The 27783-nt window shown below is 37.1% G+C and overlaps 1 protein-coding gene across 5 annotated transcripts in view; it reads left to right on the forward strand.

Annotated features, from left to right (window-relative positions):
- DOCK3 (dedicator of cytokinesis 3) overlaps positions 1 to 27783 on the forward strand; it is a 547636-nt gene that overhangs the window by 83556 nt on the left and 436297 nt on the right. For all 5 annotated transcript variants that reach the window (XM_049861907.1, XM_049861911.1, XM_049861908.1 and 2 more), the window contains exon 2: positions 26226 to 26309. In XM_049861907.1, coding sequence (XP_049717864.1) covers positions 26226 to 26309 — 84 coding nt within the window. The remainder of the gene's footprint in view (positions 1 to 26225; positions 26310 to 27783) is intronic.

Below are 27783 nucleotides of genomic sequence, written 5' to 3' on the forward strand. Positions count from 1 at the left end.
GAGAGTTTTTATTGTGAATTGGTGTTGAACTTTCTGCATTGATTTATATGATTGCATGGTTTTTATCACATGATAGGTAGCCTCTGAGTTGACTTCCAGTGATTTTTGCCTCTTGGTAATCATGCCAATTTTAATACCCTGCTTTTGAGTGTGAGTTGGACCTAGTGATTCATTTCCAATGAGTAGAATGTATCAAAGGTGATGAGATGTCACTTTTGCAATTAGGTTACAGAAAGACTGTAGGTTCCATCTTGGGTGTCCTCACTCACTCATTCACCCTGAGAGAAGCCAGCTGCCGTGTTGTGAGCCGCCTTTTGGAAAGGCCCATATATTAAGGAATTAAGGGAAGACTCTAGCCAACAGCCAGGGAGGAACTGGGGTTCTCAATACAACAGCCCATGACTGAATACTGTCAGTAATCACATGAGTGAGCTTGGAAGTGGATCAGCCCCCAGTCTAGCCTTCAGATGAAATTGGGGTCCTGTCAGACAACTTGACAAGGAACCTCATGACAGATTTTGAACCAGCGACACCCAGCTAAACTGCATCCAGATTTCTGATCCACGGAAACAGACATAGCCAATGTTTGTTGTTTTGAACTAAGTTTTGACATGATTTGATGACTAGCAGTAGACAACTTGCACAATTTTTATCTTGTATCTGTTAGTGTGGTATATGACACTGATAGCTTTTCAAGTATTAAAACCACCTTGCACTTCTGAGATAAAGTCCATTTGGTTGGGTTGTATTGTCCTTTTGATATATTTCTGGGTTTGATTTAGTGTTGTTTTGTTAAGAATATTAAAATACTGGTTCATGAGGTTTTTTTTTTTCCTAATGTCTTTGTGTTTGGTCTCATAAAATATGTGGAAAGTGTTCTCTATTTTATGACATAGTTTATATGTGATTGGTATTAACTTTTTCCTTAAGTGTTTGACAGAATTTGCAGTGTAGCCATCTGTACATGGTTTGTTGTTGTTATTTTTTTCTTGGCCTGAGGAAAGTTTTTAAATTACAAATTCAGTTTCTTGAATAAATCCAATAACTATTAGATTTTGTTTTCTTAATGTATCAGTTAATTTCTTAATGTATCAGTTAATGTATAGGGTAGCTATGAGTCGGAATTGACTGGACGGCACTGGATTGAATGTATCAGTTCTGCTAATTTGTTTGTCAATTTTGCTTGAAGTAACGTGTTAGCATAAAGTTAGACTGTCCCCTTAACTGTTCCTTCAGTTTGTTGGGATCCCTAATGATATTCTGTTTTTCAAACCTGATATTTGTGCTCTCTCTGTTTTTTTCTTGGTCACTCTGGATAGGGGCTTTTCAATTTTATCAGTGTTTTCAAAGTACTGACTCTTGATTTTATTTAAACCTCTCCCCATTGGTTGTTTTAAATTTCATTTATTTTGGCTTTTAAAGATTTTCCTTGTGTATCCTTTTGGTTTAACTTGCTTCTTTTATAATTTCTTAAGGTAGAATTTTAGATCATTTGAGATCTTTTCTCCTAATGTAAAAATTTAAAGCCATACCTTTCTTTTTAAGCATTGTTTTAGCTGCATCCCGCAATATATTTTTTCTTTATCATTTAGTTCAGAATATTTCTAGTTTTCTTTGTGAGTTCTTTGACATATGCATGTCGGTTAATTCTTAGATATTTGGGGGGTCTTCCAGATATCTTTGTTACCAATTTATAGTTTAATTCCATTATGGTCAGTGAACATTTTATAATATTTAAATTCTTTTAAATTTGGGACTTGTTTTATGGCCAAGCATATGGTCTCATTTGGTGAATGTTGTATTTGGATTTGAAAAATACATACTCTGTTTTTGGGTGTAGAGTTCTATAAATGTCAACTAGGCAGGTTAATTAGTAGTATTACTGAAGTCTTGTATAGTCTTAGCTTGAATTAGTATTTTAGCACTTCCTGTACAGTATAACTAATTTACAACAGTTTAATTTCATTAACCTTCCCCCTACCTTTTTACTCTTGTTGTCATGTATTTTACTTTCATGTTCAGTATATTATAAACCCCACAGTACATCGTTGACATTGTTGCTTTAAATAGGCAATAGTTTAGAATTGTTTTCAAATGTGTGTGTATATATATGTATATGTATATGTGTGTATGTGTGTGTATATATATGTATAAAACCCTCATACTTACCCTTTCTGATGCTCTTTATTGTTTCTGAAGTTCATGTGCTTCCATCTTTAGTCATTTCCTTTTGGCCTGAAGAACTTTATTTCTTCAAGGCTTTTTTTTTCTATTTTGTAGTGCGCATGTCCTGGAGACCACTCTTAGCATTTGTTAATCTAAAAACATCTTTTGTTTTAATTCCATTTTTGAAATTTTTTTTTTCGGGGTCTAAAATTTTAGGTGGACATTTGTTTTATTATTTTGGTTCTTTGTATGTCATCCCATTGTCTTCTGGCTTTCATTGTTTCTGATGAAAGATAAGCCATCATTCTTTTTATTCTCAATGTTTTTCTTCCCCCTGGCTGCTTTTTTTAAGATTTTGTTTTTAACTTTTGTTTTTATAGGTTTGTCTGTGATGTGTCTCAATGTGGTTTTCTTCACATGTCAATTTATTCAGTTTTGCTAGCTTTCTTGAATATCTGGGTCGACACCCTTTACCACCTTTGGAAAATTATTAGCCATTATCTCTTCTAATGTTTCTTCTGTCCTATTTTCTCCTCTCCTGTGTGAACCCAGTTATGTGTTAGATGACTATTATCCCACGTGTCTCTTATGATCGAATATATTTTTTATTCCATTTGTTTTTATTTTAGAGGTTCAGTTTGGGTAATTTCTATCACTGTCTTTGAGTTCACTCAATCTTTCTTTGGCCTTATCCATTCTAGTACTAAGCCCATCCAATGAATAAGTAATTTCTGATATTCTAGTTTTTAGTTCTAAAGTGTCTAGTTACTTTTTTTAGGTAGAGTTCATTTTTGTGTTGAAATTTTTCATCTGTCATTTAGTTCATCTTTTTCTGAATTCTTTGGTATATTTTATTAATCATTTGAAGTTCTCTTATGCTAATTCCAATATCTGGAACATATGAGAGTGTGCTTCTTTTGACTTTTCTACTGTACATTTTTCTGATTCTTTTAATAAATTTTTCTTTTGTATGCTGGACCTTGTGTTTAACAAAATAATAGAAGCTGAAGTCAATATTATTTTCCCTCAGTAGAGGCATGCCTTGCAACTAAGATAAGGGTGTGATTACTTAAGCTGATTTATGTTATGATCTGTTGTTGGGGTTTTAGCTTCAATTACTTTAAGTTCACCTATAGTTTAAAATTATCTTGAGGGTGTGATCGGTTGTGTATGTGTTTATTATGCTTGTCTCTTTCTAGTAGGACTTTGGTATCTAACCACCTGAAACTACAGAGACCTTTTTTTTTTTTTTCCTTTCCAACCTACCCCCAAGTTTCCTCTGCCAGTGGCCCCTGACCCTCTTAGTAAAAGTCTTGTAGAGGAGAAGCAATATGTGGTAGAACCAGCTCTGCATTTTGGAGTCCTCCAGATACCAGTTTGTTATGTCATTTCACATATTTGTTGAAAATTCCACTAGTTTCTTGACATCCCGGTAGTGCCATCCTGTCTGTGGCAGGCTTGATCTGCCCTTGTCCCAAATGTCCCCAGTAGTTGCTTCTCTTTGCTTACCTAGGAGAGGCTAATCTCTGTTTGGAATTTAGTTTTTTTTTTTTTTTTAAACCTCCTTATGTTCGTAGGTCTTTCATATCTGTACAGATCCTAAGGCTTTTTTTTTTTCAATTATTATAAAAATTACAGCAGGAACAATGGTCTGTCATAATCTTCTATAGCCTAACAGGAAGTCAGTGAATATACGTTTAAGAGCATATATTGGCTGATCCATATGGTTTTTGTTGACTCCAAGTCTGTGAGAATAGGATGTTATCCAGAATGTGGGGGAACTCCCAATATTTTACCTTCAACAGAATAAACTAGTATATACTCAGTGACCGAGTCATGGCATGAAGTCTTTTTTATATACATGAAAGCTGTTTCTATCCTGCAAATAATAATGGTCTTAATTTGTTGCATGCCACCTTTATTCCTGACTTTGTGCTAGACTGATAATTTTTTTCCCCATTAGTGCCATAGAAAGTGCAACTTAAATGATTTGATGGCCATTTTATTGATGAGAAAGTAGGGCTTCAGGTAGAATAAGTACCCTACCCAAAGCCACAGCTGCAAAATGACAAGGCTAGTAACTGAACCTAAGTCTTTTTAGTAAACTTATTTTAGAATAGCTTTAAGTTTACAGAAAAATTTTGAAGAAGAGTACAGAGTTCCTACACACCCCATACCCAGTATTCCGTATTATTAACATCTTGTATTAAAAGGGTCTGTTTGTCACAATTAATGAACAGATGTTGATACATTAACTAACGCATATACTTCATTAAAGTTTCCATATATTTTTTTAAATGTCCTTTTTGATTCCAGGATCCCATTGTGGATTCCACATTACATTTAGTGATCATGTGCCCTTAGGCTCTTCTTGGCTGTTAACAGTTTCTTAGTTTCTCAGACTTTCTTTGTTTTTAATGAATAAGTCCTTTTGAAATTTAAATTTCACTGTCTTTTTTTATTTTTTATGGTGTGAAATGAAAAGCAATAATCACATAAGCATGCTTTAAATTTTTTATGTACTTTATTATTTACAGCAAGCACTAATGACAGCTTAATTAAGTAGCTTTCAGATGTGTAAACAATGTAATTAAAATTAAGACACTTCTCTGCTTTGGTTATTAGCTATTTTTCTGTATAGTTCCATATATTTATAAAACCTGTGTTAATGCTGAAATGAGAATAGAAATATTAAAAAAGTGTGCCCATTACAGCCTAAAGGCAGAGCCAACATGGCTCTATAGACAGAAGCAGAAGCAGCATGCCATCCCTCTGGCAGCAAAGACCCAAAACACTGAGTAAAATAGATACAGACGTCAGTCCTGCAACCCTAAGTGCCAAATGAAGGAGTAAAGAACTTGATCAAGCACTGAATAGAATAAGAAACTGACTGAGAACAGAAAACGAGGAGAGCTATGGAATGGAGGTACCCTACCAGCTAACATGGCTGAATTCACCATCTTGGGGATCAGCTGCCAAAGAACTCAGACAGGGAGTACGGGAAGGCAACTTCATGGAGCTCCCAGCAGGAAACAGAGCACCTGGTAACCAGGGATATATGTTTTCTTACCCCACACCTTTCTTCCCTTGTACGAGACCTCCATGTCTTGTCAGCAGGCCACGGTCACTCAGCCGGAAAGATGCCAGTTCACTGCTGCCCGGATTCACCATCTTGGGCTACAGCCGCCAAAGCACTCTGGACAGGGAGTATGAGAAGGCAACTTCATGGAGCTCGCAGCAGGAGACAGAGCACCTGGTAACCAGGGATACAAGCTTTACCCCCTGCCCCCCATCCTTCTTACCTCTGTGAGGCCTCCACTGCTTGCTGTTGGGCCATGGTTGCTCAGCAGGAGTGACACTAGCTCACTGCCGCAGGGGTCTGCCCTGCCCCTACTGGCTGGCCCCTTCAGCCCCATTTTTTGGTTTTTATTTTTCGGTTTGTATTTTTGTTTGCTTAAAAAATTTTTTTTTGGCTTTTTTGTTCTTGTTTCTCTAGCACCCTGTACTATCTCCTCCCCCTTCTTGACAGGCTGTGATGGTTTGGTTTGGTTGCTTTTTTGTTTATTTGATTTTTGAGATTTTTTTTTGTTGTTGCTTTTCTTTCTCTCCCTTCCTTCCTACTCTTTCTCCTGTCCAGCTAGCCCCATGTGCCATCCCTCTGCCTCTGTGATTTTGTTTGTGATCGTTTGGTTTGTTTCCTTTGTTTTTTCTTGGTTTGGTTTTTTTTTTTTTAATTTGTTTTTTGATATTGTTTTCTTGGCCTTCTGTGTTGCCTCTCTCTCTCTCTTCCTTCCTTCCTTTCCCTTCTCCCACTCAGCTAGCCCTGTGTGCCATCCCCTCCCCTTCTTGACAGCTGTGATTTTTTTATTTGTTTTTGTGATTTTTTTTTTTGGCCTTTTGTGTTGCTTCTCTCTCTCTCTCCCTTCCTTCCTTCCCTGTCTCCCACTCAGCTAGCCCTGTGTGCCATCACCTCCCCTTCTTGACGGGCTGTGATTTTTTGGTTTGTTTGTTCTTTTTTTTCTGCTTCTTTTCTCTCCTTTCGTTTCTTCTGCCTATCCATCCTTGTGCACCACCACCTCCTCTTCTGGAGGGGCCATGCTGCACAGCATGGTTGGAGAGTCACTGTGTGCAGCCTCCGTGTCTGTGCCGCCATCACCAACCTTCTCCCTCAGTGCCATTGTATTTATTGTTTGTTTGGTTTTTGGTCTTTTTTTGTTACTGTTTCTCTTCTTTCTTTCCCTTCCTTCCTTTCCTCTCTCCCATCCACCCAGCCCCATGTGCCAGTCCCAACTTCTTAGCGGGCTGTGCTGTACTGCTTGACTGGAGAGCCTCTGGCCCATGGTCTCCCCAAGTCTGCGCTGCCTTCACAGGCCAGCTCCCTCAGTGCCATATTTTGTATTTTTCTCTGTCTTTTCTCCTCTCCTTTTCCTTCTCCCTCCTGCCTAGGCCCTTTGCTGCCTATGCCCCTTCCTGACGGGCTTTGCTGCGCCACCTGGCAAGAGAGACATCGGCTCACCATCACCCCAATTCTGCCGTGCCCCCAGTGGTTCACCCAGCACCATTTTTTTGTTGTTGTTTTTATTTTTTGTTTGTTTGATTGTTGGTTTCTTCTATTTACTCTTCCCTTTCTCCTGCCCACCTATCCTCGTGCTCCACCCATGTTGCCTCTTGACAGGCTGAACTACACTACTCAGCTGGAGAGCTACCAGCACACAGCTTTGCTGGGTCTGCCCCACCCCCACCTGCCAAATCCTACCGCACCATCATTTTATTTACTTTCTTTTATTATCTTCTTTTTTGGCCTTTTTTTCTTTTTCTGCCTTTGTTTTTCTCCTTTCTCCTAACCAGTTAGCTCTGCACATCACATCTTCTCCTTTTTCTCCTTATCTACACCATGCTCCAAGTGCCATGCCTCTGAGTAGTACCAGCACGGTCCTTTGGACCCTGCCCTGCGTTGCCCCCAGCTCCACCTTGTCACCCCCAGTTCGCACTGCAAACTACCCACCCCACTTTTCCACCCCTGTTGGACCTGCACTGCTGCACCATAGCTGAGTGACCAGCCCTACCCACGTGGACCAGGTGGTGAGAAGAATCGTGCCCACAGGTGAACAAGCAACAAAACACACTAAGCCTGCCTGCCCAGGCATAACCAAATAAAACAAAAAAGCAGGACAAAACAATCAAATCTATAATCAATAAACAAAGAAAATGATTCTTGAATGTCCTGGAGACAGCAGACTATATCAAAACATATAAAAAATAGGAGAGAATGGCTATAGAAAGCAACCAAAATAAAAATACCAGATGACCTCCTGCTAGAAGAAAAGGCACTGGAACTACCTTATAAAGAATTCAGAACTCTAATATTCAGAGTTCTCCAACAGATGAAGGAAAATACAGACAAAGGTAAGGAAAAAATAGACAAAATTATGGAAAAGACAGACAAAACAATGGAAGAAATTAGGAAAATAATGCAGGAACAAAATGTCAAAATAAACAACTAGAAATCATAAAAAATACAATTAAAAAAAAAGTAAACGATTTCAGAAATGGACAGTGCAATAGAAAGTTTTAGGAGCAAATTTGAAACAATGGAAGACAGGAACAACGAACTTGAAGACAAATCCTTGGATACCGCTGCATTTGAGGAAAAATCAAAGAAAAGAACAAAGAAAAATGAAACCCTGAGAATGATGTGGGATACCATCAAAAGCAAAAATTTGCATGTGATCAAAGTTCCAGTATGGGGGTAGAAAATGGAAAACACAGAGAGGATCACTGAAGATTTGTTGACAGAAAACTTGCCTAGTATCATGAAAGATGAAAAGCCAACTATCCAAAAAGCTCAGCGAGCCACATACAGGATTGTCTTGGTTATCTAGTACTGCTATGACAGAAGTAACCACAGGTGGATGGCTTTAATAAAGAGAAATCTATTTTCTCACAGTCTAGTAGGCTAGAAGTTTGAATTCAGGGCTTCAGCTCCAGGGGAAAGCTTTCTGTCTGTCCACTCTGAAGGAAGGTCCTTCTCGTCAGTCTTCCACTGGACTAGGAGCTTCTCTACGCAGGATCCCTGGGTCCAAGGACACATTCCGTGCTTGGCACTGTTGTGTTGGTGGTAAGGTCCCCCATGTCTCTCTGGTTGCTTTTCTCTTTTGTATCACAGAAGAGGTTGGCTAAAGACACTATGTAATCTTGTAGATCTCATCAGTATAAAAATATAGCTGCTGCTAATCCAGCTCATTACCATCACAGTGACAGGATTTACAACACATAGGGAAATCATATCAGATGACAAAATGGTAGATAGTCACACAATACTGGGAATCATAACCTACTCAAGTTGACAGATATTTTGGGGGGACACAGTTCAATCCATGACAAGGTTAGACCCCAAAAGGAAAACACCAAGCTTTCATAATCACATTCACTAAAACCAAAGACAAAGAAATAATCCTGAGAGCAGTTTGAGGAAAATGAAAGTTACATACAGAGGGGAGACATTAAGACTAATCTCAGGTTATGCGGCAGAAACCATGCACGCAGGCAGGCAATGGGATGACATATATAAAATCTTGAAAGAAAAAAGCTGCCAAAGAATAATACATGCTGCAAAACTTTCACTCAGATATGATGGCGAAATTAGGGCATTTCCAGGTCAACAGAATTTAAGGGAATATGTAAAAACCAAACTTACAAGAATTATGAAAGGGAGTCCTTCGGTTAGAGAAGCAACAACTTCAGACAACAACCTGAATCTAGCACACAAGGCAGATATCAGCCAGAGATAATGAACTCTGAAGAATAAAACAAAACTAGAAAATTCATAGCAGAGAACCAGAGACGTCAGTCTGTAAATGACAACAACATCACAACAATAAAAGAGGGAATAAATGGTATAGGTACAGAACTTTCAGATGAAGAGGAAGTCAAGGCATTATCAAGTAATAAAAGACTGGTTTAAACTTAGGAAGATGGGGTAAATTGCAAGGTAATCACAAAGTTAACAAAACTATCATCAAAATAAAGGAGAAAAACATAAAGTCTCAGTAAACACAAAATCTACAAAAATGAAAAAAATAAAATGTATTCAGCACAGAAGAATAAGAGAAACAAAGAAAATGTCAGCACCATGAAAAAAATGAAAAAGCTCTACAAAATGACAGCAGTAAACTCACACCTATGAATAATCACACTGAATGTAAATGGCTTAAATGCATACATAAATAGAGAGTGACAGAATGGAAATAAAAAGCAAGACCCATCACTATGCTGCCTACAAGAGACACATCTTAGAAATAAAGACATGAATTTGTTAAAAATCAAAGAATGGAAAAAACATAACAAGCAAACAGCTACCAAAAAAGAGCAGGAGTGACAATACTAATCTCAGATAAAATAGACTTTCAAACAAAATCCACATGGAAGACAAAGAAGGGCATTATATAATGATTAAAGAGACAATCCACCTTGAAGACATAACCATAATAAATATCTATGTACCCACTGACAGGGATCCAAATACATAAAATAAACTCTAACAGCACTAAAAAGAGAAATTGATAGTTCCACAGTAATAGACTTCATCACACCACTCGGTAAAGGACAGAACACCTAGAAAGAAACTCAGAAAGATACAGAAGATTTAAGGGCCGCAGTCAACCAACTTGACCTCATAGACATACAGAGAACATTCCACCCAACGGTAGCAAAGTATACATTCTTTTCCAGTGTGCATGGAATGTTCCCCAGAATAGACCACATCTTAAGCCACAAAGCAACCCTCAACAAAATCCCAAACAGTGAGATAATACAAACATCTCTGATCACAATGCCATCAAGAGTAGAAATTCACAACAGAAAGAGCAAGGAAGAAAAATCAAATACACGCTGTCTTGGTCATCTAGTGCTGCTGTACCAGAAATAGCACAAGTGGATGGCTTTAACAAAGAGAAATTTGTTTTCTCATAGTCTGGTGGGCTAGAAGTCCAAATTCAGGGTGTCGGCTCCAGGGGAAGGGTTTCTCTCTGTCTTGGCCTTCTCCTCAGTCCTCCCCTAGACTAGGAGCTTCACTGCACAGGGAGCCTGGGTCCACAGGACACACTCTGCTCCCGGCACTGCTTTCTCGGTGGTGCAAGGTTCCCCTGTATCTGTGCTCACGTCTTTCTTATGTATTTCAAAAGAGATTATCTTAAGATATTATCTAATCTTGTAGATCTCATAACTGCTGCTAATCTGTCTTACTACATCAAAGTGATAGAATTTACAACACATAGGGAAATCACATCAGATGATAAGATGGTAGACAGTCATACATACTGAGTATCATGACCTAGCCAAGTTGAGAGATATTGTTTGGGGACACAATTCAACAATGACACATGGAAACTGAATAACACCCTGCTTAAAAACCACTGGGTAATAGAAGAAATCAAAGATGGAATAAAAAAATTCCTACAATGAAACGAGATTGAAAACACATCATATCAAAACCTTTGGGACACAGCAAAAGCAGTGCTCAAAGGTCAATTTATAGCAGTAGATGCTACACACATCAAAAAAGAAGAAAGGGAAAAAATCAAAACATTAGCTACACAACTTGAACAAATATAAAGAGAACAGCAAAAGAAGCCCACAGCCACCAGAAGAAAGAAAATAATAAAGATCAGACAGAAATCAATGAAATAGAGAATAGAAAAACAATAGAATCAATAAGACCAAAAGTTGGTTCTTTGAAAGGATGGACAGAACCCACAAACCATTGGCCAAATTGACGAAAGAAAAACAGGAGAGGGTGCAAATAACCCAAATAAGAAATGAAAAGGGGGATCCAACTGAAATAAAAAGGATCGTAACAGAGAACTATGAAAAACCATATACTCCAGCAAATTTGAAAACCTAGAGAAAATTGACAAATTTCTAGAAACACACTACCTATCCAAACTAACACAAACTGAAGTTGAAAATCTGAACAGACCCGTAAGAAGAGAAGAGATTGAAAAGGCAATGAAAAAAAAAAAAACTCCCAACAACAGCAAAAAGCCTTGGCCCTGATGGCTTCACTGGAGAATTCTACCAAACATTCAGAGGCTATTTCAGAACATAGAAAAGGAAGGGATACTTCTGAATTTGTTCTACGAAGCCAGCATAACCCTGATACCAAAACCAGGCAAAGACATCACAAAAGAAGAAAATTATAGACCAATATCACTTGTGAATATAGATGTAGAAATTCTCGACAAAATTCTAGCCAATAGAATTCATTATATCTATGTATGTGTGTGTGTGTGTGTGTATATATATATATATAAAATATACCACAAGCAAGTGGGATTCATACCAGGTATGCAAGGATGGTTCAACATTAGAAAATCAATCAATGTAGTCCACCACACAAATAAAATAAAAAAATCACACAATCATCTCAGTTGACCAGAAAAGGCAGTCGACAAAGTCCAACACCCGTTCCTGATAAAAACTCTCAGTAAAAATAGGTATAGGAGGGAAATTCCTTAACACATTAAAGGGCATCTGTACAAAACCAACAGCCAACATCATTCTTCATGGAGGGAGGCTGAAATCATTTCCCTTGAGAACAGGAACAAGACAAAGATGCTTTTTATCACCACTCCAATTTAACATTGTGTTGGAAGTCCTACAAAAGATTTACACACAAAAAGAAGCAATCTTAGATGGTTACGAGGCGGGGGAAGGGTAGAAGAGAAAAAACACTAAATAGACAATAGATAATTTGTAGCTTTTGTGAAGGGTAAGACAGTACATAGTAGTGGGGAAGGAAGCACAGCTTGTCCAAGGCAAGGCCTTGGAAACTCCATAGACAAATCCATACTCCTTGAGGGACCAAATTGCTGGGCTGAGGTCTCTGGGGAGCATGGTTTCAGGGAACATCTAGCTCAATTGGCATAACATAGTTTATAAAGAAAGTGTCCTACATTCCACTTCGGTGAGTAGCATATTGGGTCTTAAAAGCTTGTGAACTGCCATCTCAGATACTCCACTGGTCTCGCCTCCATCTGGAGCAAGGGAGAAAGAGGAAAATCAAAGACCCAAGGGAAAGATTAACCCAGAGGACTAATGGACCACAACTACCTCAGCCTTCACTAGACTGAGTCCAGCACAAGTAGATGGTACCACCACTGACTGCTCTGACAGGGATAGCAATAGAGGATTCCACACAGAGCTGGAGAAAAATGTAGAACAAAATTCTAATTCACAAAATCAAACCCAAAAAAAAGAAAACAGATTTACTTGTCTGACGGAGACTGGAACAACTCAGAGTGTGGTTCCTGGATACCCTTATAGCTTAGTAATGAAGTCACCACTTAGGTTTACCCTTCAGCCAAAGATTAGACAGGCCCATGAAACAAGAAAAAAAAAAAAAAAGCGTGTCCAGTTTTAGAGTTGACATTACAGCAGTTTTTGTTCACAGCAAAGAAGATTTGTTTCCTCACACCACAGTAAACAGTGGATTTCAGTCAATCGTAATTGGATAATTGAAACCACATCTAGAAAAATATTTAAACTTTGATTTTTGCTTGATTATTTTTCTATTTTGTTTTTCCAAAAATAAGGAATTCCACTACTACCTGTTGCCATTGAGTTGATTCCAATTCATAGCGACCCTATAGGGCAGAAGTAGAACTTCTCCAGAGGGTTTCTAAGGCTGTAATCCTTCTGGAAGCAGACTACCACATATTTTTCCCAAGGAGTGGCTGGTGGTTTTGAACTGCCAACCTTTTAGTTAGCATTCGAGCACGTAACCACTGCTCCACCAGGGCTCCTGTCCTGCACCACACTTAGGTAAATTAACAGTAATCCCTTTAATATCAGAATAATGTTTATATTCTCCAAATACTTATATATACACACACACACACAAGTGTGTATATATATATATGCCCCCCATGTGTTTGTCAGTTTGTCGTACTGTGGGGGCTTGTGTATTGCTGTGATGCTGGAAGCTATGCCACCTGTATTCAGATGCCAACAGGGTCACCCATGGTGGACAGGTTTCAGCTGAGCTTCCAGACTAAGACTAGGAAAGAGGACTCAGCAGTCTACTTCTGAAAAGAATTTGCCAGTGAAAACGTTATGAATAGCAACAAAACATTGATATAGTGTGGGAAGATTAGCCTCCCAGGTTGGAAGGCATTCAAAAGAGGATTGAGGAAGAGCTGACTCCTCAAACTAGAGTCGACCTTAATGACGTGGGTGGAGTCAAGCTTTTGGGATCTTCATTTACTCACATGGCATCCACGACTCAAGATGAGAAGCTGCAAACATCCCTTAATTATCGGAGCATGGAATGTATGAAGTATGAATCTAGGAAAATTGGAAATCACCAAAAATGAAATGGAATGCATAAACATTGATATCCTAGGCATTAGTGAGCTGAAATGGACTGGTATTGGCAATTTAGAATTGGACAATCATATGGTCTACTGTGCCAAGAACAACAGCTTGAAGAGGAATGGCATTGCATTCATTGTCAAAAAAGAGCATTTCAAGATCTATCCTGAAGTACAAAGCTGTCAGTGACAGGATAATATCCATACTGCTACAAGGAAGACCAGTTAATACACACACACACACACACACACAAACTTTTTTTTTTTGGTAGCAATTTATTTGTTTTAATCAGGGCCGTTATAAGCTCTGTAGATTGTAATTGGTTGCTATACCTCAAGCAATTGATATATATCGGTTGGTTGACATATTTCACTTTCTCGTTGCTATATAGGTTTTTAAAAATATTCACCTTGTGTCTGTATTCACTTCTTTTAATAAGTTCTTCTTTTTTTCCTTTCAGTGCTTGGTAAAGAAACTAGCTCTTCTGTCTTGTAGAGTTTCTCACATAATCTGAATTTTGCTAATCATGGCATTAATATGTTCTCTAGCCTCAGTATTTCCTTTAAATTGGCAGTTAGCTCTAGAGGTTTGATCATTCTAGGTTGGATATATTTTATTATTTGGCATGATTAACTCATAGATGGCATTTTGTGCTTTCTTCAGGAGGCACCTAATTTCTGATTGCTTCTTTTTGTGAAGTTAGGAGCTGTTGATAATCATTCCCTAGGTCCATTAATTTATTAGGGGTTGTCAAAATGATGATATTCTCCTTCTGCTATCCTTTATTTATTTATTGTCTGGAATACTTTCATGAAGAGAGACTTTGATCAAGTATTTGTATATCCTCAGGCATATTTGTATAGGAGAAGCGTGATATATATTTGATCTTTTCCCTGTTATATCAGCTTTTACAACAGTGAATTGGTTTCCTACCAATCTCCATAGGTGGCCAAAGAGATTTTTTTGAACTGTCATTATTAACTCAAGGATTTAAACATAATTTATGTATCATCCTTTTATTGGGTAGTTGGAGTCTTTTGGTGTCGGTTCCTTAAAGTCCTTTTGAACTGACCATAATACAGTAAAACCTGTTAAAACCAGTTCATTTTAGTGGGAAGTGATATTTAGAAGTACAATTTCATTGCAGGGCGTGTTTATTGCCATTTGTTTGTCATTGTTTCCAGGCCTTGTCAAGATCTGTGCAGGATTAAAGGGTCTTAACTTCATGAATCTTACATATGCATTTACCCTCCTTTTCTGAATATCTCCAACCAATTACTTATTTACCTTATTTTACGATACTCATACAACAGTTTGAAAATAGCGTATGAATACACTACCAACAGAACAGTATGGTTAGTAAAAGGAAATAAAGATTTTTAAAAATTATTTTTATTGTTGGAGTATATTGCCTTAGCAGTATTCAGTCAAATTATTGTTTCAAAATCACTTAGAATAATTCCTCTTTGTGTGGTTATGCCACTAAATGGATATACATCTTGGTTTCATTTTACGTTCTCTTTTTAAGATTGTCTTTTCTTTGTTAATTTATAATTTTTTTCTCTTGAAGAGAGCACCGTGCTGCAGATTATGATATATTTATGTTTATTTTGTTGTTGCTGTTGAGTTGATTCCGATTCATGGCAATGCCACATATATCAGAGTAGAACTGTTCCATAGGATTTTCAAAGGCTGTGACCTTTCTGAAAGCAGAGCATTGGACCTATTTTCTGAGGTGACTGAGCTCAAATCGCCAACCTGTCAGCTAGTAGTCGAGTGCTTAACTATTTGCACCACCAGGGACTCCTTACATATTTGTACTTGGTAATTATTGAGGATTAATTTCTAGAAGTGGAATTGTGTGTGTGAAATTTTGAAATGAACGTATTTCTACCTGTTTTTTTTTTTAATTTATAGTTTACATTCTGATCATTTATGCACACATTTACCAACACTGGCAGGGCATTAGTCTTTGACAATCTGATAAATCAAAATACAAAATGATACCTTTTGTCACTTTCTTTTCTTACTACTGTGGTTAGTGTTAGTATATTTTCATGTATTTACTCGACTATGTGTAGCTTTTACCTAGTTTTCTTTTGAGGAAAAGTTTTCCGTTTTGATTGTAAAAACTACTTACATATGAACTATAGAAATTTTTGACTGATTTGCTCATTTTCCATTTGCTTTTAAAATTTGTTAGATTTTTATATAGATATCAAAAAAAAGTTTTACATGTAGTAAAGCCTGTCACATTTTCATGTTCAAACCAGTTTATAGGTTTGATGCAGTCTGGTCAAAATGGCAACAATATTTTTCATTGAGCTTTATAATCTTTAATATGTATGTACAATTTAGTATATATAATCACTAGATGTAGTATGAAAAATTTTCAAGTTGATAAATATATATCAATAAAACTTAAAAAATTTGTCTTTTAATAAGTTGTTTTAGAGATCTTCGATCTTATTTTGCTGCTACTGAATTCTTACTTAAAGATGGTATAGAACTAAAAGAATAATGGTAAAGGATTTAGTTGTTTTGAAGCTGACATTTTGTCTAGTAACTTCTAATAATCTGACAGACACAGTGGGGAGCAAAGCCAAACTATTTATTAATTAGAAGGTTTATTCTTTGTTATATGTCCTGCGAATAGAGTATATGCCTAAAAATAAATCCATGATTATAGGGAGAGAGCTCTACTCTCTGTGACGTCCCCTGCTTTCCTAGGAAATATAATTTTTTTTCTCCCTATTCTTTTTATATTTTTTTCAAAATTATTTGAAAACAAGTCTAGAAGGAAGATAGTTATTAAAATGAAAAGTTTGCATAGGACATTTGAATATGCATGAAACACTCAATTTCAAACAGTGAAAGCTGTTGTTAATTTTAATGTTCGTGGCAATTAGTGACAACGGTTAAGGAGACAGGAGTGACGAGTGTTCCTGAGATTTAGTAGCAAGGGCTCCTATAAAGAATTTGTTAGGGAGTAGAAGAATTGCTTATGTTAAACTTTTAAGTGCTCATGCAGTTCACTGTAGTTTCTCTTATGAGCCATGGCTTAGAGATCTTATACTTTTGACCTTAGCATGTGTAACCAGCTCTCTCTTCGTTAATATTTGGGTGCCTGACGTGACCTGGAAACCCTGGTGGCATAGTGGTTAAGAGCTGTGGCTGCTAACCAAAAGGTCAGCAGTTCATACCCACCAGGTAGTCCTTGGAAACTCTATGGCGGGGTTCTAGTCTGTCTTATAGGGTCACTAGGAGTCAGAATCGACTTGACAGCAATGGGTGTGTGTGTGTGGAGTGACCTGAGAGACTCTCTGTTTTTTGTCCAACTTGAAAATCCATGTCTTTTAATTTGACTGTATAGTTCATTTAAATCTAATGTAAATTTTCATGTAGTTAAGTTGAAACTTACCATCTTTCTGTTTGCTTTTGTACCACCTGCACTAAGCAAGAGGCAAGGTGGACAAACCCCACTTTCATTGCTAACTGCATGGCAAGGAACAATATGAACCCAATTCCCACCCGAAAGTGGATCCAGACTTTACTTCTCCACTGCTCCATTCCTTGTCATCGGCCACTTTCATGGTACTTATTCTTTCTGACCCTAACCACATAGAGTTAGGTAAGACTTCATCCCCGGCCACCCTGACACAGGTCAGAACATTTGTAGCCAACTAGGGCCAGGTCATCGGGTACCAGCCATAGGCCTAGAAGTCGATACAGCTCCCCTCTCTTCAGACTAGCTGTCCTTTCTCTCTCTCTGTAGCCACCTGGAGCTAGGACACAAGCTAGAACAACTCTGTCCTTCTCTGACTGCCCATGCAGCCTTTCTCTGTCACCCAGCTACCCAGAGCTGGGTCTTCAAAAATTGACTGACTCTGCAGCCTTTCCTAGACCACCAACCATCCAGAGTTGGGTCTTCATGAGTTAGGACTCTGTCTTTAACTACTGTCTGCATAGCTATCTTCTGAACTATCCACCCCAGGCTAATTCAGAGTCTCACTGAGACTTTCTTTCCAGAGAGATTTTTATCTTCTGCTTACTTTGGATTTAATTTGCTCTTCTTTTTCTAGTGTCTTAAGCTAGAATCTGAGGTAACCGATTTGAAACCTTTCTTCATTTCTAATATTAGGAACTTTGTGCCGTAAATTTTCCCCTGTGTACTGCTTTAATTATATTCTACAAATTTTGGTATACTGTATTTTCATTTTCACTAAATTAAAAATACTTCATAATTTCTGTTTTGCTGTTCTCTTTTTTTGACCTTTAATTCCATTGTGTTAGAGAGTCTACTTTGTATGACTTGGTTTTAAATTTGAGACTTTTTTTTTATGGCCAGAACAGAGTCTATCTTGGTTAAAGTTTTGTGTGCAGTTGAAAAGAATTGTATCCTGCTGTTGTTGGGTAGAGTGCTTCATAAGTGCTCTATAGAGTGTCAGTTAGGTCAAGTTGTTTGATAGCATTAGTTAGATCTTCCTTTATCCTTACTGATTTTCCATCTGTGTGTTTTATCAATTATTAAAACCAAACCTGTTGCTGTAAAGTCAATTCCAACTCATAGTGACCTTATATGGCAAAGTAGAACTGCCACATAGGGTTTCCAAGGCCATAATCTTTATGGAAGCCAACTGCCACATCTTTCTTCATGGAGCTGCTGGTGGGTTCGAACTGCTGACCTTTCAGTTAACAGCTGAGTCCTTAACCACTGTGCTACCAGGGCTCCTTTTTTTTAATCAGTTATTGAGGGAGGAGTATTGAAATACCTGACTATAATCATGGGTTTGTGTATAATCCTTGCAGTCCTATCAGTTTTGCCTCAAAAATTTTGGAGCTCTAATATTAGGTGCATAAAAGTTGAGTTTGTCACATCCTCTTGATGAATTTTGATCTTTCTTTATATTATTATGAAATAATTTTTTTTTTAACCTCTGGTAATGTTCTTTTGATCTGAAATGTGCTTTGATTTTAACATAGCCACTCCAGCTGTCTTTTGACTAGTGTCACTGTGAAATACAATGTTCAATATTAGGTCGATTAATCCATGTTGTATGTAGCTCTAGTTTGTTTTTTTTTAATAGCTGCATAGTGTCCAATAGAAAGCGAAGATACCACTTTGATGACTAAGGTACGGCTGACTTAAGCAATGGTCTTTTCAGTTGCCTCATATGTGAAAGCTGAACAATGAAAAAGGGAGTCAGGAGAAGAATTGATACAATTGAACTGTGGTATTGGCTAAGAATAGAAATATATTGTGGACTGCCAGAAGAACAAACAAATCAGTCTTAGAAGAAGTGCAACCCTCATGGTCCTTAGAAGTAAGGATGGCAAGTCTTTGGTTTGCTTACCTTGGGCATCTCATCAGGAAAGACCAGTCAGTGGAAAAGAACATCATGGTTGGTAAAGTAGAGGGTCAGCAAAAACAAGGGAAACCCTCAGTGATATATGGATTGACACAGTAGCCAAAACAATGGACTCAAACATAGCAAGGATTGTGAAAGTGGTACAGGACTAGGCAACATTTTCTTCTGTTATACATATGGTCAACATGAGTTGGAGCTGACTTGATAGCAACTAACAACAGCAGCAACACCACCACAGTGTCCATTGTATCAGTAAATCATAATTTATCCATTTTATTTTTGATGAGCTGTGGTTACTTTTCTTTTGTAATACTCATTCTCATTGTATTATATCAAGGATGCATACTATCAAGATGACATCACTGTTCAATGTGAATGTTGATCACCTTGTTGTGCGAGAGTGTTTGGTTTCTCTACTGTAATTTTTTTTTTTAATCCCTATCCATAGTGTACTCTTTGGAAGACAGTCACTATATGCTGCCCAAACTTAAAGAGTGGGGAGGATGCTTTACCACCATAAGGGTAGAAAAAAAAATCCATATAAATTATTTGGAATTCTTTTGTAGAGGAGATTGTCTCTTCTCCCCATCTATTTATTTATTCAGTCATTTATTTATGATGAGAATGGCACGTTACCTCTATGGTCTTCCTCTCAAAGACATATTACCCTTGTTGAATCATGACAAAAACACCAGACATATCCCAGTTGAGGGTTTTACAAAACAACTGACCAGTAATCCTCAAAACTCAACATCATTGAAAACAAGGAAAGCCTAAGAAACCTTCACAACAAGGAGAAAAATAAGGAAGCATGACTACTAAATGTAAAGTGGTATCCTGGATAGATTCCTGGGACAGAAAAAGGACGTTAAGGAAAAATTGAGGAACTCTGAATAAAGTATAGGCATATCGAATTTCAGAGCAGAGAACAATACCAGAAATAAAGACATTTCATAATAATATCGGGATTAAAATTTATCAGGAGCACGTGACAGTACTTTTATGCATACAATAACAGAGCTTCAAGTAAAGATTAAACCCACTGCTGTCGAGTTGTTTCCGACTCATAGCGACCCTGTAGGACAGAGTAAAACTGCCTCCAAGTAAAGATACTATCCTAATATGTGTGCACTGGAAGAATACTCTCAAGGGAAGACTGACAAACATGTTGAGATTTGCAAAGGAGTGGGTAGAGAAGAGGGGATTAAATAGGAGCTTTTAGAAAGTTGAGACTACACATAAATCTATACTAGAAAATCCATAGTAGAGTATTGGAAATATTAATTAGGATATTGTAATGCCTTGGCTACCTCACATGGAATTGGCAGACTATGTTGACCAAGATAAGAGTTTTTTTTTTTTTAACAAATAAAAAATGATATCAGATTACAGTTTATACTACCTGTATAAACCTCATGAGGTCAGGTACATTGTTTCTTTTTATTGCTGTAACTTAGAGCCTGGCACATTGTAGGTGCTAAATAAATTTTTGTGGAATAAATTGGTACGGTATCCCAAACACCTTGATTTGTATTTGATCATGACATTAACAGGTACTTACAGTTCTATTCTAGGGAAGTGCATTCTGTATCCACTGTTTGATTTGTGAACTTCAGGTGGATTAATTTAGATTATAGAATCTCAAACGATTAGTGTATATTTAACAAAATAGCATTTAAGATTATTTTCCCTATCAATTTTTCATTGACTAGAGTATGAGTTGGAATCAACTCGACTGCAGGGGGTTTGGGTTTTTTCTAGTTTTAGTGTTTCTTAGGTAAGGTAATGAAGTTGTTGTAAAGTAGCTCTAGATTACGTCTAGAAATTTTTTATGTTTTAAGTTTTTTTAAGTTTATAAAGAAATTAAATTAGCTTTATTGATTGTGATCTTGGATGGAGAATGATTGAATGTAAAATTCAACATGTCCTTGGGCTCTATTGTACTTAATGTTAGAAGGCTGAAGAAATGTATAGTAACGAAGTGTTTACATATAGTCAGCCATTCAAATGTGAGCAATTCTTATATGATCTCAGATTGATTGGATTTTTCATTCCTAAAAAAGATGACAAAATGTCAATTCAATTGTTATATGAGAAATTAAAGAAGGGAAATACTAGAAAAAGTATATGAAAGTCATGAGATAGACACTGTTTAATAAACTGATGGCTAATAGAAGGAAAAGTAATAAACTGATGGCTAATAGAAGGAAAGCACTCACTGTATTTGAAACTAGTAATTTGTAAAACCACTTTCTTGAGAAGACTATCTTAAAAATAGGTAAACCTCTTTGTGCTCCAATCCCACTAAAATGGTGACAGGGTAGCCAGACTGATCTTAACCTACAAATATATGTTTACTCTTTCCTTAAGGAAAATCTTTGTTTCCTTAACCATGTGTTTTTTTTTTTTTTTTTTAATCACTGGCTTTTATTGCTGAGCATATGGCAGAATAGTTTTTTGTCTTTTTCATTTGAACTGGATTCTTTGGATGCTTTGGCACTGATTGGCCCCAGTGAAGATTGTATTTTCTGTTTCCTTTTGCTTCATAGTCGGCATCAAAAATAATGCGCACCTCCAGAGGTTATAGATTTCCTGCTAAGGCTTTCCTGGCTCCCACAGATGAGGTTTCACAGCTCTGTCTCTTATGCATGGTCTTTGGAGAAGCTTTCTATACGCCTATCCTGATTTGATAATTTGATCTGGAACTAAAAAAAACCCAGTGCTGTCGAGTCGATTCCGACTTATAGCGACCTGATAGGAAAGAACAGAACTGCCCCATAGAGTTTCCAAGGAGTGCCTGGCGGATTCGAACTGCCGACCGTTTGGTTAGCAGCTGTAGCACTTAACCACTACGCCACCAGATCTGGAACTAGACTGCCTTTAAGAGTAAGGAATCAATCTAAATTGGCTCTATCATTATATGCACAAAATGCCAAACAACAAGATAATTTAGTTTCCTAAGCCAATGAATATTATAAGGTACTGTTTTGATCATAAGTGAAAGTTGGACCTACCACAAGAAGTTTTCAGTGGTTGTAAAATAAAACTGGTGGAACTGGTGGCTTATTTTTCCTTTTCTGAAAACGGGAGGAGAAGAGATTATATAGAGTTTTACCTTATTGTTTGCTCTCTCTTGGAAAGTGGTGGTAATAACTTTCTTCTTATGAGACCAGAATAAAAGCAAAATGTAGGTACGAAAATCCATTAGGACCGTCAGGAATAGTTTTAGGCATTGCATAGCATTTACTCTTAACTTACTTCTAATAAGAGATGATAATATTCGAATAAATAGCATCTGTATTGTTATATCAGAAAGCATTTAACACTCTTGTAAATTCTGAGTTTAATGTAATTCTTGACCTTCCATTCTGGAAGTAACTCATTATTTTTTGTCATTTGTTAGAATAGGATGAAATTCTGTTTCTCAGACTGTAATCATCATAAACCTGTTAAAACCCGTTGCAGTCAAGTCCCATAGGGTTTCCAAGGAGCAGCTGGTGGATTTGAACTGCAGACCTTTTGGTTAGCCAGCCAAGCTCTTTAAAAACTACACCACAAGGGCTCCATAGTCATTATAGTCTGATCCAAATTTATTTGGTGATCCTTTTAAACAAATATGTAATTGTCTGTTTATAGCAGATAAGAAGCCTCTAATTTTTTCTTTTTAGAATTTGATCCAGTATGCAGAGATGGTTCAACATTAGAAAAACAATTAATGTAATCCATCATATAAATAAAAGACAAGAACCACATGATCTTATCAATTGACGCAGAAAAGGCATTTGACTGTGTTCAGTACCCGTTCATGATAAAAACTCTCAGCAAAATAGGAATAGAAGGAAAATTCCTCAACATAGTAAAGGGCATTTATACAAAGCTAACAGCCAGCATCATCCTAAATGGACAGAGTCTGAAAGCATTGCCCTTGAGAATGGGAACCAGACAAGATTGTCCTTTATCACCACTCTTGTTCAACATTGTGCTGGAGGTCCTAGCCAGAGCAGTTAGGCTAGATAAAGAAATAAAGGGCATCCAGACTGGTAAGGAAGAAGTAAAAGTATTTCTGTTTGCAGATGACATGATCTTATACACAGAAAACCCTAAAGAATCCTCAAGAAAACTACTGAAACTAATAGAAGAGTTCAGCAGTGTATCAGGATAGAAGATAAACATACAAAAATCAGTTGGATTCTTCTACACCAACAAAAAGAACATTGAAGAGGAAATCAGCAAATCAATACCGTTTACAGTAGTAGCCCCCAAGAAGATAAAATACTTAGGAATAAATCTTACCAGAGAGGTAAAAGACCTATACAAAGAAAGCTACAAGACACTACTGCAGGAAACCAAAAGAGAACTACATAAGTGAAAAATGTACCTTGCTCATGGATAGGAAGACTTAGCACTGAAAAAATGTGTATTCTACCAAAAGCCATCTATAGATACAATGCAATTCCAATCCAGATTCCACTGACATTTTTTAATGAGATGGAGAAACAAATCACCAACTTCATATGGAAGGGAAGGAGGCCACGGATAAGTAAAGCATTTACTGAAAGAGAAGACCAAAGTGGGAGGCCTCATTCTATGTGATTTTGGAACCTATTATACCACCACGGTAGTCAAAACAGCCTGGTACTGGTACAACAACAGACACATAGACCAGTGGAACAGAATTGAGAATCCAGACGTAAATCCATCTGCATATGAGCAGCTGATATTTGACAAAGGCCCAAAGTCAGTTAAATGGGGGAAAAGACAGTCTCTTTAACAAATAGTGCTGGTATAACTGAATATCCATCTGCAAAAGAATGAAACAAGACCCATACCTCACACCATGCACAAAAATGAACTCAAAATGGATCAAAGACCTAAATATAAAATCTAAAACGATAAAGATCAAGAAAGAAAAAATAGGGACAATGCCAGGAGCCCTAATACATGGCATAAACAATATACAAAACATTATTAACAATGCAGAAGAGAAACCAGATAACTGGGAGCTCCTAAAAATCAAACACCTATACTCATCCAAAGACTTCATCAAAAGAGTAAAAAGATTACTTACAGACTGGGAAAAAGTTTTTAGCTATGGCATTTCCGTTCAGCTCCTGATCTGTAAAATCTACATGATACTGCAAAAACTCAACTACAGAAAGACAAATAACCCAATTGAAAAATGGGCAAAGGATATAAACAGCCACTTCACTAAAGAAGGCATTCAGGTAGCTAACAGATACATGAGGAAATGCTCATGATCATTAGCCGTTAGAGAAATGCAAATCAAAACTACAATGAGATTCCATCTCACTCCAACAAAGCTGGCATTAATCCAAAAAACACGAAATAATAAATATCAGAGAGGTTGTGGAGAGACTGGAACACTTATACACTGCTGGTGAAAATGTAAAGTGGTACAACCACTTTTGAAATCGATTTGGCCCTTCCTTAAAAAGCTAGAAATAGAACTACCATATGATCCAGCAATCCCACTCCTTGGAATATATCCTAGAGAAATAAGAGCCTTTACATGAACAGATATATGCACACCCATGTTCATCGCAGCATTGTTTACAATAGCAAAAAGATGGAAGCAACCAAGGTGCCCATCAATGGATGAATAAATAAATTATGGTATATTCATACAATGCAGTGCAACTCATTGATAAAGAACAATTATGAATCCGTGAAACATTTCATGACATGGAGGAACCTGGAAGGCATTATGCTGAGTGAAATTAGTCAGTTGCAAAAGGACAAATATTATATGAGACCACTATTACAAGAGCTCAAAAAATAGTTTAAACAGAGAAGAAAATATTCTTTGATGGTTACGAGAATGGGGAGGGAGGAAGGGAGAGGGGTTTTCACTAATTAGGTAATAAAGATAAGAACTATTTTAGATGAAGGGAAAGACAACACTCAATACAGGAGAAGTCAGCAAAACTGGACTAAACCAAAAGCAAAGAAGTTTCCTGAACAAACTGAATGCTTTGAAGGCCAGCATAGTAGGTGGGGGGTGGGGGGGAGGATTTGGGGACCATGGTTTCAGGGGACATCTGAGTCAATTGGGAAAATAAAATCTATTAAGAAAACATTCTGCATCTCACTTTGGAGAGTGGCGTCTGGGACTTTAACGCTAGCAAGTGGCCATCTAAGATGCATCAATTGGCCTTAACCCACCTGGAGGAAAGGAGAATGAAGAACTTCAAAGACGCAAGGTAATTATGAGACCAAGAGACAGAAAGGGCCACTTAAAGCAGAGACTACATCAACCTGAGACCAGAAGAACTAGATGGTGCCTGGCTACAACCGATGACTGCCCTGACAGGGAACACAACAGAGAACCCCGGAGGGAGCAGGAGAGCAGTAGGATACAGATCCCAAATTCTTGTAAAAAGACCAGACTTAATGGTCTGACTGATACTAGAAGGACCCCAGAGGTCATGGTCCCCAGATCTTCTGTTAGCCCAAGACAGGAACCATTCCCAAAGCCAACTCTTCAGACAGGGGTTGGACTGGACTATGGGATAGAAAATGATTCTGGTGAAGAGTGAGCTCCTTGGATCAAGTAGACACATGAGACTATGTGGGCAGCTCCTATCTGGAGAAGGGATGAGTGGGCAGAGGGTCAGAAGCGGGGTCAGGGGCTGAATGGATACAAAAATAGAGAGTGGAGGGAAGGAGCGTGCTGTTTCATTAGAGGGAGAGCAACTAGGAGTATATAGCAAGGTGTATATAAGTTTTTGTATGAGAGACTGACTTGGTTTGTAACTTTTCACTTAAAGCGCGTGCACACACACGCGTGCGCGCGCACACACACACACAAGACTTTGACCCATACTTCCCCATAAAGGACACGTGAATAAAGGTCACACTTAAGAACAGAGAGACTTTGTTTAGAAAAATATTTTCATACACAACAACATACCTACACACACCACTCAGGAAGAGTAGTTTTGTTAAAATGTACTTAAGTGGTCTGAACTACTTAATATTACCTATCAAAATATAGATTAACTATGTTAAAAAAAAAAAAGGGACTTAAATATTAGAAAGAGAATTTAGTCAAGAAACCAGTAGCCAGTTGCTGTAGAGTCGATTCCCAGTCGTGGTGACCCTGAGTGTGTCAGAGTAGAATTGTGCTCCATAGGGTTTTCAGTGGATGATTTTTTGGAAGTAGATTGCCAGGTTTTTCTTCAAAGTTAGTCAAGTAAGGAGAATTTATATTTAAGAAAATTTAGTGTTTAATTTTAGTGACTCTGACACTGTCTTGGTACTTAAAAATACTAATTGATGTGTTTATCCTTGCTTTTCTAGTGATATGCAGCTTTCGAGGATCTGTTCCTCAAGGCTTGGTCCTAGAAATAGGAGAAACGGTCCAGATTCTTGAGAAGTGTGAAGGTGAGTAACCCAGCGCCGTGAGTAAAAAAAAGTGAGTAGCAACCTATAAAACACATAACTAGCGATCATTTCTGGCAGTATTATATTTTGTGCTAATCGATTATAAGCAATCATTTCGAGGCCGTATTTCATCACATTATGAAAGACCATTATAAAATTCTTCCTGATATATGTTTGACAAAAAGGTATGAGCTTTTTTGGCCGTACATAATCTGATATCAACAATTAAATAACTAATCGTTAGTTGTCAGAACATGATTTTACATGTGATGTCAAGTGATTATTATCGATTGTTTACATCCAGTAGGTAATCTAATCTTCCAGCTGTGTTTAACTGCATTTGAATAGAATTTGAATAATGAACTGTAATGGACTTTGAATCAGTTCATTTGCATGTTTCTGTCTGATTGACTAGACATGCTCAGTCATAATGAAAACAAGGCAGTAAATATGCTTAAATGAAAATCGAGTTGATGACTACTTTTTACTGTGACATATATGGATATTTTTGCTATAACATTTATGCATTACTGAAAAATACAATGTATGTCAAAATCGTGCAGAAAAATCAGCTGGATTTATGGGAAAAATAAAGTTAGGGAGGAATCATGCAAAATCAGAGCATAAATGCTAACAAAATTTGTACCTTGGGAGATAAAAGTTTGGGGGTATACTTCTCTTGAAAGGGACCTCTAGATGCAGCACTCATTTTAAATATTAAAAAAAAAAATTGAATATTCATTAAACAGAAGGGTAAATCAGCACCCCTTCATGATAAGAACTCCATAGTAAAATAAGACTAGAAGGGAATTTCCTTAATCTGATAAAGGATATCTACTAAAAACCTACAGCAAACATCATATTTAATTGTGAAATATTGAAAACTTGCCAACTAAGAGATCTAAAAATGAGACGAAGAGACCTGCTGTCACCACTTTTGTTGAAAATGAGACAAGGATATTTGCTATCACCACTTCAATTGTATTAGAGGTACTAGGTAATGCAATAAAATAACAAAAGTAAAGTAAAAATATAAGAAATGGAAAGGCAAAATTGTAGAAAATCCAACAGAATAATTCAATAGAATCTATAGAAAAACTCTGAGAGTGAATAAGTGAATTTAGCAAGTTTGATTACAAGGTCAGTATCTTAAAGGTGCATTATTTTTCTCTTTGTTTGCAACACAGAATTAGAAATTAGCTAAAGAAACAATGCCGCTTTTATTTGTATCAAAGCCATCAAATACCTAAAACAGATGTAATGAAAGAAATGGAAGACATCTACACACACACACACACAAAAATTATTAGTAGACATTAGAGAAGACCTAAATAAGTAGAGGGTTATACCATGTTTATGGAGTTTTTGTTTTTTGGTGTAGAAATTGAACATTTGATCCTGAAATTTGTATGACAATGCAAAAGGTTATGAAGAGCCAAGATAGTCTTGAAGAAAATAATCAAAGCTAGAGGAT

The sequence above is a fragment of the Elephas maximus genome, chromosome 20 (genome assembly GCF_024166365.1).
Source record: "Elephas maximus indicus isolate mEleMax1 chromosome 20, mEleMax1 primary haplotype, whole genome shotgun sequence".
NCBI classification, from domain to species: Eukaryota; Metazoa; Chordata; class Mammalia; order Proboscidea; family Elephantidae; genus Elephas; species Elephas maximus.